The sequence below is a fragment of the Salvelinus alpinus genome, chromosome 13 (genome assembly GCF_045679555.1).
Source record: "Salvelinus alpinus chromosome 13, SLU_Salpinus.1, whole genome shotgun sequence".
Classification (NCBI taxonomy): Eukaryota; Metazoa; Chordata; class Actinopteri; order Salmoniformes; family Salmonidae; genus Salvelinus; species Salvelinus alpinus.
Genome location: NC_092098.1, coordinates 12,452,369 through 12,464,679, shown reverse-complemented (window position 1 = coordinate 12,464,679; position 12,311 = coordinate 12,452,369). Strand labels below are relative to the sequence as shown.

The 12,311-nt window shown below is 43.3% G+C and overlaps 1 protein-coding gene across 2 annotated transcripts; it reads left to right on the top strand.

The window, feature by feature from the left end:
• On the top strand, positions 1 to 5,069 carry LOC139537113 (bcl2-associated agonist of cell death-like). Of its 2 annotated transcripts, none has more exons than XM_071338034.1 (5): positions 1 to 492; positions 672 to 744; positions 853 to 1,003; positions 1,163 to 1,389; positions 3,806 to 5,069. In XM_071338034.1, exons 3-5 carry the CDS (start codon positions 862 to 864, stop codon positions 3,905 to 3,907), a joined length of 471 nt encoding a protein of 156 aa, XP_071194135.1. In that variant the 5' UTR covers positions 1 to 492; positions 672 to 744; positions 853 to 861; the 3' UTR covers positions 3,908 to 5,069. The 2 variants fall into 2 exon arrangements, with proteins under 2 accessions (XP_071194135.1, XP_071194134.1); XM_071338033.1 differs by having other exon boundaries at positions 669 to 744.
• The last annotated feature ends 7,242 nt before the right edge of the window (positions 5,070 to 12,311 follow it).

Here is a 12,311-nt window from a genome sequence, read left to right as displayed (position 1 = left end):
GTACTACTACAGTGGCGTACAAGACGACGGAAGACAACAAAAACATTGGGTGCGTCGCATGTGATAGCATAGACTGTAAAAGTAGGTAATCACGTGAAGACATATCGATAAGAATTTGAGAAACTCGTCCACTGAAATAGAATTTTGCGAAGACAATCATGAAGAAAATAACATGTCAGCTAGCTAGTTATGCAAGTTCATTTTGAACATTTGATCCGGATCCCCGTGGCACACAAAACAATTCAACGACTAATCAGCTAACGTTAGCTAAAGGTAGCTAGCCCGTTACTATATTTTTGTATTTTGGTGTGCCACATGCAATGCGAGGAAATCATCACCGACTGGTTCGTGGAAAATTTCACATTGAAAGGAGAAAAGACAGAAATATCATTATCGCCTCCAGTTTAACATTGACAGAAGAAGAGGATAACCAACATAGAATCAACCAATCAACCCTTTTGCAAGTCATCAGGACTCAAGACAGGTCCTTGGGTAAGTTCTAGCTAACTGGTTACTTGACAAAAATATGTTGCAGATATTTTCTAAAAAGTTCTATTAATATTTGTGTCAATAAAATACATTTTATAGTGATTTTACCAACACCCTGTGGTGATAGTATATCCTTACAGTAGATATACACCTTCCTAACATTGAGTTGAACCCCCCAGCAGAGTTGCAGTTCTTGACACAAACCGGTGAACCTGGCACCTATAAGGGATCATAGCTGTCACCTGGATTCACCTGGTTAGTCTATGTAATGGAAAGAGCAGCTGTTTTTAATGTTTTGTATACTCAGGGTACATGGCTATAATCAACACTATCATTCACTGTGGATGTCCATTTTCTCTTCAGATATTTACAATGAACCACACACATGATTGTGTGGATGACAACCCAGAAACCATGAATGAACTAGATGAGTCTGACCACTCAGGAACCACACACTACCCAGAATTTCAGCTCCATAATGTCTCCACTACGACGAGCATCAGACCACAACCAGGTCAGAATCAAACTTATCAAGCCTGGAAATGTAATATAATATGAAAATACATTAATACTCAGTTTGGATACATGTGTGAACCTCTTAAGTTATATTTAAATATATCTAACCATATCTCAATTTACCCCTCCCCCCATCCCTTTCCACTCACTGACACAGGTGGGCGAGTGCGGCTCTACTCCGAGTCCCAGGTGTGCTCCCAGGTTGGCAGAAGGGACAACACAGAGTTTCAGGATGCAATGACTCCTACTGAGGAGGGCGGGGGCGATGGGGCTCCTTTCCGAAGCCGATCACAGTCTGCTCCTCCTACACTGTGGGCTGCAAAGAAATATGGCCGCCAGCTGAGGAGGATGAGTGATGAATTTGACACCTGGCTCGACAAAGGGGTAAGATATGAGGTCTGACAGAGGAGTGTACAATTGAAAGAGTGGGGACAGAGCAGACACTCTAGTTCCCATATACTATACATTACTATACAGTAAATGTGTAATCAATTTGACTTCATCCTTCGCTACATGAATGAACTCCAAAAGTCTTGCATCAATCAACACAACACCATTTTCAGTCACCTCCTTGTCTGAAGGACAAGTGGATAAACAGGTTAATGTCAAGCCCTGCATGTTTTTTTCAAAAGTCTCATGGAATGTAAGCCTACATTGAACACCACACATTGGATGCTACTGTAGGCTGAACGATAGAAGAGCTATTTCCATGTTAAAATGTTATGGGATGCATTTTCTCCATTGTTTTTGATGTTAGGCCACTCTGTTAGGCCTACATTATGATCAAATAGCCACAATAGCCTACTTGACCACTGTTAAAACTAACCTAAAGCTGGTAGAGCCTCAGAGTTCACAGTAAACGTTGAAGTTTGAGTCCAGCAGACCTGAAATTTTCTCAGTTCCGAAAGAAATTAGAGGGAACATTGGTGACAACCTATGTAATTTGCTAGGTTATTGTTATCTATGCGCTGTTGAAAATTGTGTTTTTACATGTAGTAAGCTATCGGAGACCACTGTCATCTGGCTATACCTGCTGAACGGGCCTTACAAGAGATTCACCATCAGCAATGCGTTTGGTAGTTTTGCTTTAAACAATCAGTGTATATGGCCATTTTTAGATATACAGGGTAATGAGCAATCACTTGTGCTTGGTACACTGCATGGCCAAAGCTGGAGGAGAAAATAAGCTCATTAAAAACTTCCAAACGGTCGAAACCCTTTTTTTTCACCCCCATTTTGAGATGGGGGTGAAATACAAAGTTGTGCTATATAATCATTGGCTATGTCATATCTAATTTGTGAACTATAAATATTGATACATTACTAGCTCAAACACTTAATCTGCAAAAATGACAGGGAGCCAGGCCCAGCCGATCAGAAATTGCTTTATTACAGACAGAAATGCTCTTCAGTAAACTCCCACAGGTGAAGAAGCCGGATGTGGAGGTCCTGGGCTGGCGTGGTTACACATGGTCTGCGTTTGTGAGGCCGGTTGGATGTACTGCCAAATTCTCTAAAATTATGGAGGCGGCTTATGGTAGAGAAATGTACTTTAAATTCTCTGGCAACAGCTCTGGTGGACATTCCTGCAGTCAGCATGCCAATTACATGCTCCCTCAACTTGAGACATCTGTGGTATTGTGTTGTGTGACAAATCTGTACATTTTAGAGTGGCCTTTTATGGTCTCCAGCACAAGGTGCATCTGTGTAATTATCATGCTGTTTAATCAGCTTCTTGGTATGCCACACCTGTCTGGTGGATGGATTGTCTTGGTAAAGCAGAAATGCTCACAAACAGAGATATAAACAAATTTGTGCTCAAACTGAGAGAAATAAGCTTATTTTGCATATGGAAAATTTCTGGGATCTTTTATTTCAGCTCATGAAACATGGGACCAACAGTTTTCATGTTGCGTTTATATTTTTGTTCAGTATAGAACGGAAAATTAGTGTTTATGCAACAAATGTTAGTGCATCTTATCGCATCGAACCAAACCGCATCGATTCGTTCTCTAATCAAACTGAATCGCACATCTTTTCAAACTAAAACGTATTGTTCCTGTATTGTATTGGAGCCCATGTATCCAGTAGTGCTGGAGGTCGGTTTGGTTTTTCGGTTTCGATAAAAATGTTTTAAAAAACTAAATGCGGGTTGAATGCTGTAACACAGAATAAAACAATGAAAGTCCCGTGATGGCAGTGGCTTCCCGTTACTGCAATCACTTACTATCATTTATTCACTTTAAGAAAATATTTATGTTTTGTACATTGAGTATACAAAACATTATGAACACCTTCCTAATATTGAGTTTCACCCCCCCTTTTACCCTCAGAACAGCCTCAATTTGTCGGGGCAAGGTGTTGAAAGCATTTCACAGGGATGCTGGCCCATGTTGACTCCAATGCTTCCCACAGTTGTGTCAAGTTGGCTGGATGTCCTTTGGTTGGTGGACTATTCTTGATAGACACGGGAAACTGTTGATTATGAAAAACCCAGCAGCTTTGCAGTTCTTGACACACTCAAACTGCTGCGCATGGCACCTCAATGTGTGCATTAAGCTCATAGAAAAAAATATTAAGAAATGGAATTCAAATAATCGATGTCGGTCAATTAGTTGTTTAAAAACAGGGGGAAAAACATTATGGTTAATCGCTCTCTGATTCAGAGGGGTTGAGTTAAATGCGGAAGACACATTCCCCCTTTCCCAATACCGAATCATTTTTAAGGGAAAGACTCACATCCATACTGCTTTACATAAAAATGTATATAGTTGACCTGTCTATCCATTTCCCTCCCTAGGAGCCCAAGAGAGGGATTAGCCCAGGAGGGGTCAAGCAGGAGGTCTCCCGAGGATGGTTCTCTTTCCTCTGGAGTCCAAAAGAGGCCAAAGGCAGGGAGTGAAAAATCAATACAGTTTTTACCTCTTTCAGAGACCCAGCCAAGGCAAGAAGGAGCTCATATAATTTCCATAACGACTGAACCACAGCTGAAATATTCACGTCCCATGTGCATACTTTTGCAGAAATTACAGTATTTTTATGGAAAATATCACCAGTTCAAATGTGACTTTTGTACAATCAAATCAAACGTTATGCAAAAATTCACTGCATAATTGAAAATATGTTGCAATAATTAACAATAAGTTATTCACTGCATAATAGATGCATTTTCTAAGCGACAATCTCTTGTGCTACTGACATATTTATAACATATGTATAAATACGTATAACAAATATTTCCAGAGAAATTTCATAAATTGTTCTATTGAAGATGTTCTACATTTGTAGGTATGAATTTCAAGATCTAATAATCAATGTTTTGAAATTCACAAAATGTAAATATACTTTCGAGATTCTTAAAATATGAAACCTGTGAAAGAACAACTGATCTGTGATGACAATAATTATTAGACATATGTTGTATGTTGAACACAATTTTCTATTATACATTTCTTTCCCGATTTCAATCGTTAGCTAAGCTAGTCTATTGAATGCTTTAGTCTGCAAAAACATAATGAATTCTGACTTCACATAAGCTCTTAACTCTTCAAGTCAGGGTTTTGACATTCTACAATTATCCTCATACATACTTTGACTGGTACACTCAGTTTATTTTGGTATTTATCTTAAACTTAGACTGTACATTTCATAATATTCTTTCATTTGCAATCATCTTTAATTTCTTCTGTATATTTTTTCAATTGTAGATTGTGCATACGGATATTTAAAACAAAAATGAAGACATATTTACAATCCAGGCCATATACGCCCTTCTCAACTGCAAATATTGAGAAGGGCGTATGCAATATGCAAATATTCTGAATACTGTTAAGTCTTCGGTTGAAGAAATATGAGTGTATAGGGAAGTCTGGTGTAGAACAACTATGGTCACTGACTTCAGTTATAACTGATATTCTACTTGAAACTTTGTGTGTATCTTAACATTTTGATATTTCCCCTTTTCATTAACTGTTAACTGTTTTTACATATTTTTTATGTTATGTTATGTTAACAGATTAAATTATTGAAAATTGCTTATTAAAACTAGTGATGCACCGATATGACATTTTTGGCCAATACCAATATCCAATATTTTCCTTACCAAAAGACCCGATACGGATATTTAAAATTGTAGAGTTCTTTTAAGCATTCTAATACAGTTAACTAGTTAACACACACATGGACGCAGCGGTCTAAGGCACTGCATCTCAGTGCAAGAGGTGTCACTACAGTCCCTGGTTCGAATCCAGGCTGTATCACATCTGGCTGTGATTGGGAGTCCCATAGGGCGGCGCACAATTGGCCCAGCGTCGTCTGGGTTTGGCCGGGGTAGGCCGTCATTGTAAATAAGAATTTGTTCTTAACTGACTTGTGTTGATGATTCGTTATTAGAGAAATGAGACCAAGTCAATAGGCTGGACAGGGTGGAACAGTATTTAGTAAGACAGTTTATTCAGTGTGAAGATATCTGGCAAATCGTGCAGCACGGCTCCTTCTGTCTGACTCGTATGGAATCGTCGGAAGAGAGGGGGCTCTAAACAGTTCATACAGATTATATAGGCAACAAGCAAAGTAGGTTGATCTTGTAGTCTGGCCTTCCGATTGGTCGATCTGGGTCGTGGGTAGTCCTGTCCGGGCCTGATGTCGACATTCCATTGGCTCTTCACACAGTTCTTTGTCTTAGTCTCATCCAAAAGCATCCTGCATGTGCGTTTGTTTTCACAGGGCCCTATTCATGGGGGAGGGGAGTGTGTGTGTGGGTCTGCGGTTATTTATAAGGGTACAAAGTAGTGGGGGTATAGTGGGGATGGGTGCATGTTGTGCCAAGTATAGCTTGTGTTGAGAAGTTGTAAAACAAGTTACCAGTATCTAATACAATTTCTTACAAATCCCCCTCTTCACGTCTTATAGACGTGAATAAACTAGTTAAAATTTGTCAGAAGACAAATTTTTGATTCCCCCTCTTCACGTCTCACAAGAGACGTGACATAAAAGTAAAAAAGACACAGCTATGGGATAAAATTTGTCAGAAGACACATTTTTAATTCCCCCTCTTCACGTCTCACAAGAGACGTGACATAAAAGTTTCTTAGTCCTCAAATAGATAGACAGGTCCAGCTTCCCCATCATCAAGCAATGGGAACATTTGGGCCCTTTCCTGATTAGGGTCTATGGCGGCAGTGATAACACGGCTAGCAAGCGTCCGCGCACATGGAATGCAACAGCATCCACAAAGTACAAGAATGCCTGCAAAAACGGAAATAGATACTAGGATAGAGGAAACCAGCGTCTTATATTTACCAAAAGCATCCATCCATGAGTCCCACATAGAAGTGTCCACTCCAGAATGCTGTTTCATCTTACCATTAAGGGTACGAAGTCCCTCCAATGCTACAGTCAGACTCCCATCCGTAGCTGTGTTGTTGGGAATGAAAGTACAACACTGTTCACCAAACATGGCACAGACCCCCTCCCCGTTCTGCCAATAACATATCAACCGCGATTCTATTTTGAAATGCCATCAGGGATGTAGCTGCCAATTGTCCATGGACCGCCTCAAAGCCTTGTTGAGTCCAATTGCCCAGTTTCTGGACATTAAAATGAATGTAATTAATTCTGTCCACATTTTTATTAACTGTACACCACCAGCAAAATGATGATTCAAAACCCGCGGCTACTTGGTCAACCAGTTTATACTCATCTGGTACCCCCCTGGGGACTCCAATTGCATCAATGTAAGTTGGGTCCCCAGCAGAAGGGCCCACCGTGCGCTTGGTCCTGTTAGGCCAATATTCAGGACCCAGAGCTTGTATACGGGTGAGCAGATCTTGGACGCCTATGGGGTAAACAGAGATGGGCAACAGAAGAGTTACAAGTGCACAGGTACCAGTGGCATTGTGGGGAAGTCTGTCCAACAGACTAGTTCCCCCACACCACCACCACACATCAGCTCTAGACACTGGTTTAAAGATTGCCGTGAGCATGTGAGTGTACAAGCACCAACTATCAGGGAACTTACCCAACAATATCCCTCCACCTGTCATAGTTATGCATGTGAAGTTAGCTCTAGCCACACTGGAGGAGAATATTGGTTTCTTGACCACCGTGGTGACTACCGGATAAACAGCGTCCCACTGTGAACACTTCTCAGGTGGGTTGTCTTTGTCCATAAGGGGCATTAGACAGTCTCCGCTAATAGCGGCTGAGACTATGCGGAGCAATGGCCTAGCTCCCATGCAAACGACGCAGCTTTGCAGGGTCATGTTAGCTGCTTGTTCGGTCAATAGGAGCCAGTTGTTATAGAAACCTGAGATTCCAGTGGCAGTAAGAATGGTATCATCAGGGGTGGTAGGAGTGGTGACCATATTAATAGGACCCCAATCGCCCTTCCCCTTAGATGTTAAAACAGTAAACCGGTCAGTAATAGCAGAGGGCTGAGCCTGCTGTGTAATGCAGATTTTTACTGGCCAGTAGAGTAGATCCTCGCTAGAATCTACATGTGGTGCTAGTATAAAATCCTGACAACCCGTCCCAGTACCTGGTCGAATAATTAGTGTTAGACCCCAATTATGCAATCCAGTCCTAGTCAGTGACAATCTTTGTCGCCAGATAAGAACTGCTTGCCCTAATGAATAACTGGACCAGTCAGGACCAGTCTCAGCGACCAGGCTCTTCCATGACCACTCCTGAAACCCCCCTCTTGTCATATACCAGTTAAATCTGGTGTATTCCAGAGCATGCCCTCCCAGGCCATTCCTAGCTTTTCCCAATACCCCCCAAGACAGTGTAATGGTGGTGGTCACATTAGCGGGTACACATAAGGTGGTGCTCCTAACCTCTGTTGGAGTGCAGGGTTGGTCTGTGATTGTAGTGCTACGTTTGTGTATGGCAGGACTGGTGAGATCGAGGGTAATGTTGGACGTGACATTAGTAGTTGTAAGATGTGAGAGGGGTGGATGTGTGAGCTGTTGTATAAGCCATGTGAAAGTTCCTAGGGACACTCCAGTAATGATTATAAAAATAACAAACAAGGGACCGGAAATTCCCAGTTTCTCCCAGGGATTGAGATATCCCGGTCCTAGGCGAGTAGCCTTAGTTCGTGGAAACTGGGGCTGGTGTCCCATTTTCACCAACTAAGGTTTCTTTGGTTGGAGTCGAATTGAGATTGGCCAAATCGGCCCTGACTTCAGTCAGAGTTCTGGAAGGAGTTGGGGCTGGTGTACAATGTGTAAGGTGATGCCAAGGTGCGCCCGATTTACCTTTGACCTGGACTGAGTGTGAAGTAACCTCCTTCACTTCGTACGGTCCAGTCCACCTGGGTTCTAGCCACTTTCTCTTGTGGACTTTCACCCTTACCCAGTCACCAACTTTTACCTTCCGTGGTGCCGGATCTCTCGTCAGGTCCCCTTCTTGGACCTTGTGAATCTGTTTGGAGAGAGCTGCAGAAAGTTCCGTCAGTTTTCTCACATATTCAGACATTACAATTTGTTGTACATCAAGGGCGGGCATATGACCTCCCTCCCTTGGTGGACCCGGCATGACTCTACCAGTCATTATCTCATGAGGAGAGAGATGGGTGCCTGCACCTGGCGAGGCTCTCATGGCCATCAATGCCAGGGGCAGGGCTTCAACCCACGTCAACTTCGAACCTGCACATACCTTAGCTATCTTAGCCTTAAGGGTCTGATTTGAGCGTTCCACGAGGCCCTGCGATTGGGGCTTGTACACTGACCCAAACTTGTGCACAATACCAAATCTTTCCTCCACCTGTCTTAGGTGTTGGTTACTGAAGTGGGACCCATTGTCGGATCGGATTTGCCTGGGGACCCCGTACCTTGGTATGAGTTCAGTCTGCAGCCACTTAATGACTGACCTGGCCTCCTCACGTGCTGTTGGTATTGCCTCGACCCATTTGGAAAACCTGTCTACCATTACCAAAAGGTTATTTTTGATTTTTTGATTATTATTATTATTATTATTATTTTTTTGTCAGGTGCTGTTAAGGCTGCTGCCACTTAGAGATCTGTTTTCAAGAGTGCAAAAGCCTTTGATGCTTCAATAGTCCAGGTCAGTGATGAGTGTAGGTTAGTGGTGGCCAGCTTCAGGGCCATGGGGCATATTCGTCAGACATGCCCTGGAAGGGAGGAGGTGGCTGCTGATTTGGGTCTGGATTCGGGTGGTTGTATGCGGGTTGAAGGGCCGCACGTGGTTGATACATCATTGGCCTGACTCCCCCTCTTGGTCTAGGGGCGTATCCTCGTCCCCTATTGGCCAGAAACTGGCTTTGGTCCGGGGTTATTGGGTGCGGACACTGTCGCACCATGTGCCCAGCTTGTTTACAATTATGACAGCTTCCATAAGATCCAGAGTACCTCTGGGGCTGTCCCCATGTGGGTGAATAGTTTGATTGTGGTAGTGGGTAGTAGGGTTGTAGTGGTGGTTCCGACGAAGGGTATGGCTGAAGCGGGTAGGCATACGGCAGTTGGAATGGCTGCTCCTGGGGTGGGTGTATAGGTGGTCCCTGCTGGGTGAAGATGGGTAGTTGTTGTTGCTGTATCATTTGGGAAACAGTTTTTTCAATAATTTGTGAGATTTCTTGTTGGTCTTCAGCCACCATCTGTTTCTTGGGTTTCTCCCCGTTCTGAGCCTCTTTCAGTTGCAGTTTCAAAAGTTGTACCTGTAGGGACTGGACTTGTGTTTCAGCCCCTCCCTTATCCTTGTTGTATTGGGTGATGTGGTGATGCACATGGGAGTTGAACTGAGCCTGAGGAAGTGCCATTAACCCCACAGTGCCCCTGAGTTTAGTACAGACCTCGTTTGGAGCTCCGCTCACCACCATCTCCTTCCACATGCTGACCGTGGTGGCAGTGTGGTCATATGGTTCTTCGTGGACAGTTCTCCATGTGGTTTTTGCTCTGTCGAGGTAGGCTGCCGGTTGTTCCCCTGGATTGATGGTGAATGATGAAAGGGTTGCATGGTTTCGTTCTGTGGGATATGCCCTTCTCAACACTGCCCACAATTCCGCTCGGAAGTCTTCCTGGGCCAGTGCAGCCGGGGCTGTGGCAAGATCTGCATCTCTTATCAGAGCACTCATGGTGGTATGGTCTGTTGCTCTAGCCAGAAGGGCCCTCATGTCACCTAGACAGAGCCGTAGACCTGACGTTAGTGTTTGCAGTTTAAGGAGCCATGCAGAGGCACCCCCATGCAGGCTGGGTAATTGTTCCATCAAAGTGGTAAGGTCTGTCATTTTCCAGGGTTGGTATTCTTCATGCCCTCCGTCCGGAGTGGGCCTCAACGGCATCTGCATCTCCTTTCCTCCCCGTCCACCATGTTGGGGATCCCAGTCTGCCCTGGACGAGACACCCCTGCTGTTCTGTTCCCTGAGACGTACGGGACTGTCTGATAGGTTCGACCAAATCCGTCACCTTCCCCAACATTACCCCTTCTATATGGTATGAGCCTTCTCCACGTTCAGCATCTTCTATCATAGATTTGGCCTGTGCCACTGAGTCCCTGATGTCTCTCTCCACCTCTTCTTCATCTTGTCCTAATCTGTTCTCACCTTCATCGTCCTTGCTGTGGTTTCCTCTTAATGAGGCCCCAGAGGAGCATTGTCCTGGTGGCGACCATGACCCTTCAGAGACTATTTGACTATCCCCCCGTGTTCTGTTTCTGAACCAGTCTGGGTTTGGAGTGGAAGAAAACTGAATCAGCTCTCTGTCTTCTCTCTTCAAAGGGCCTGGTTGAGACCCACCACCCCGTCCTTGTGGGTAGGTTGGTAGAGACCCACCGTGTCCCTGTAGTGAGGCGGGGTTCGAACCCCCTCTACGTCCCTATGTGTACGCTCTATCCCTTTCCTCCCTTTCTCGATGATCAGGCCTCTCTTCACACACGAGTTGCCCTTCTTGGATCCCCAAAGTCATGCTTCCTTTTAGGTGTCCTTCATGCACCACAAACACCGGTGCCTGTACCACAGCAGGGGTCAGAAAAGGGTTTTGAGGGAGGTGGGTAAATGGATTTTGAAAATAGGGAGGTGGTTTTATTTTCTCTCCCTGTGGCAGTTCTGGGTAAAAATGGGTTGGGGCCGATGGGGCTGCTGTGGTGGTAGGTGGGGCGTCATTATTGTTGGACATGCCCTCTTTGGTGTCAGTTGGGGCTCCAGTGACCACCCCCATCATGTCAGGTTTTCTGTAAGGGAGTGCTCTTCTGATTTCTTCAATTGCCCACATGCCTATTTTTAATTCTGCCTCTGCTTTCTCCCTATGTTTTGTACCTTCCTTTGTGAATAAGTGGTTCTTATTCCTTTCAACTTCACTTTCTATCCCTTCCTTCACTACTTCCTCTAATTCTTTCTCCATAGTGAGGAGTTGCCCTTTTGATGGGGCCGCCCCACTAAGGTAACCTGCCTGCGTCCATTTTAGCCTCACTTCTTCCCACACTTTTTTAACTATTTTATACTGTATTTTCCCCCCTGCTCTGTCTTTCATTCTCTGATCTAAGTATTCATTGAATTTGTGTTTGGGGACGGTGGTCGTGGCCATTTTGTAATTAAGCTATATCTGGATCTATTCTATATTTTTATTTTTTTTTTTTTTCCCTTTCCAACACTTTCAGCTTTATCCTTTTGGAACCATATATTAGTATATTCAAGCGCTCCTAAAATAATTGGAATAAAGATTTTAGGAACTATTTCCCAAAAGTTATTATTGGTTTTCACTTTTTCGATTAATTAAATACTTTGCCAAAGTATTTCGGCAATATCCTTTTGGAACAATATGTTAGTAAATTCAAGCGTTTCTAGAATAATTATTTAATTAATTCTAGGACTCATTTATCTCAAAAAATATTATTATCACAATATTCAACTAATTAATTAAATACTTTCCCAAAGTATTTCAAACGTGTCCTTTTGGGACAATATATTAGTGTATCCTAGCGCTTCTAGAATAATTATTTAATTAATTCTAGTCCTTAAGGCAAACCCAGCAGCACGAGAGGGAAAAAATCAAGTCAACTTATTAGCACAAAATAGCTTCACAACAGCCCACCCATTTTGACTCGGCGGTCACTTTCAACACAGCCTCAATTTAGCATATGGCTAATCAGTAGCAATCGGCCTCGTGGAACGTTCAATCACTCACATTGATTTGGCGAGTTCGGGTTTAATTCCTATACACCTAGTTCAAGCAATAACTTCTTACCAACGCTCCTAATCGAAAATTAGTTATCGACTAGTCTCGGTTCTGCTCATGCAACTTATTTCATCAATTCCTCACTGATACATCAGACTATTTGGAATACATTCA

Excerpts from the sequence above, each read along its gene's own strand:
- LOC139537113 (XM_071338034.1), top strand. The coding sequence starts at position 862 with ATGAACCACACACATGATTGTGTGGATGACAACCCAGAAACCATGAAT. Across the intron at positions 1,004-1,162 it reads GAGCATCAGACCACAACCAG|GTGGGCGAGTGCGGCTCTAC; the intron begins GTCAGAATCAAA and ends TCACTGACACAG. Across the intron at positions 1,390-3,805 it reads ACACCTGGCTCGACAAAGGG|GAGCCCAAGAGAGGGATTAG; the intron begins GTAAGATATGAG and ends TTCCCTCCCTAG.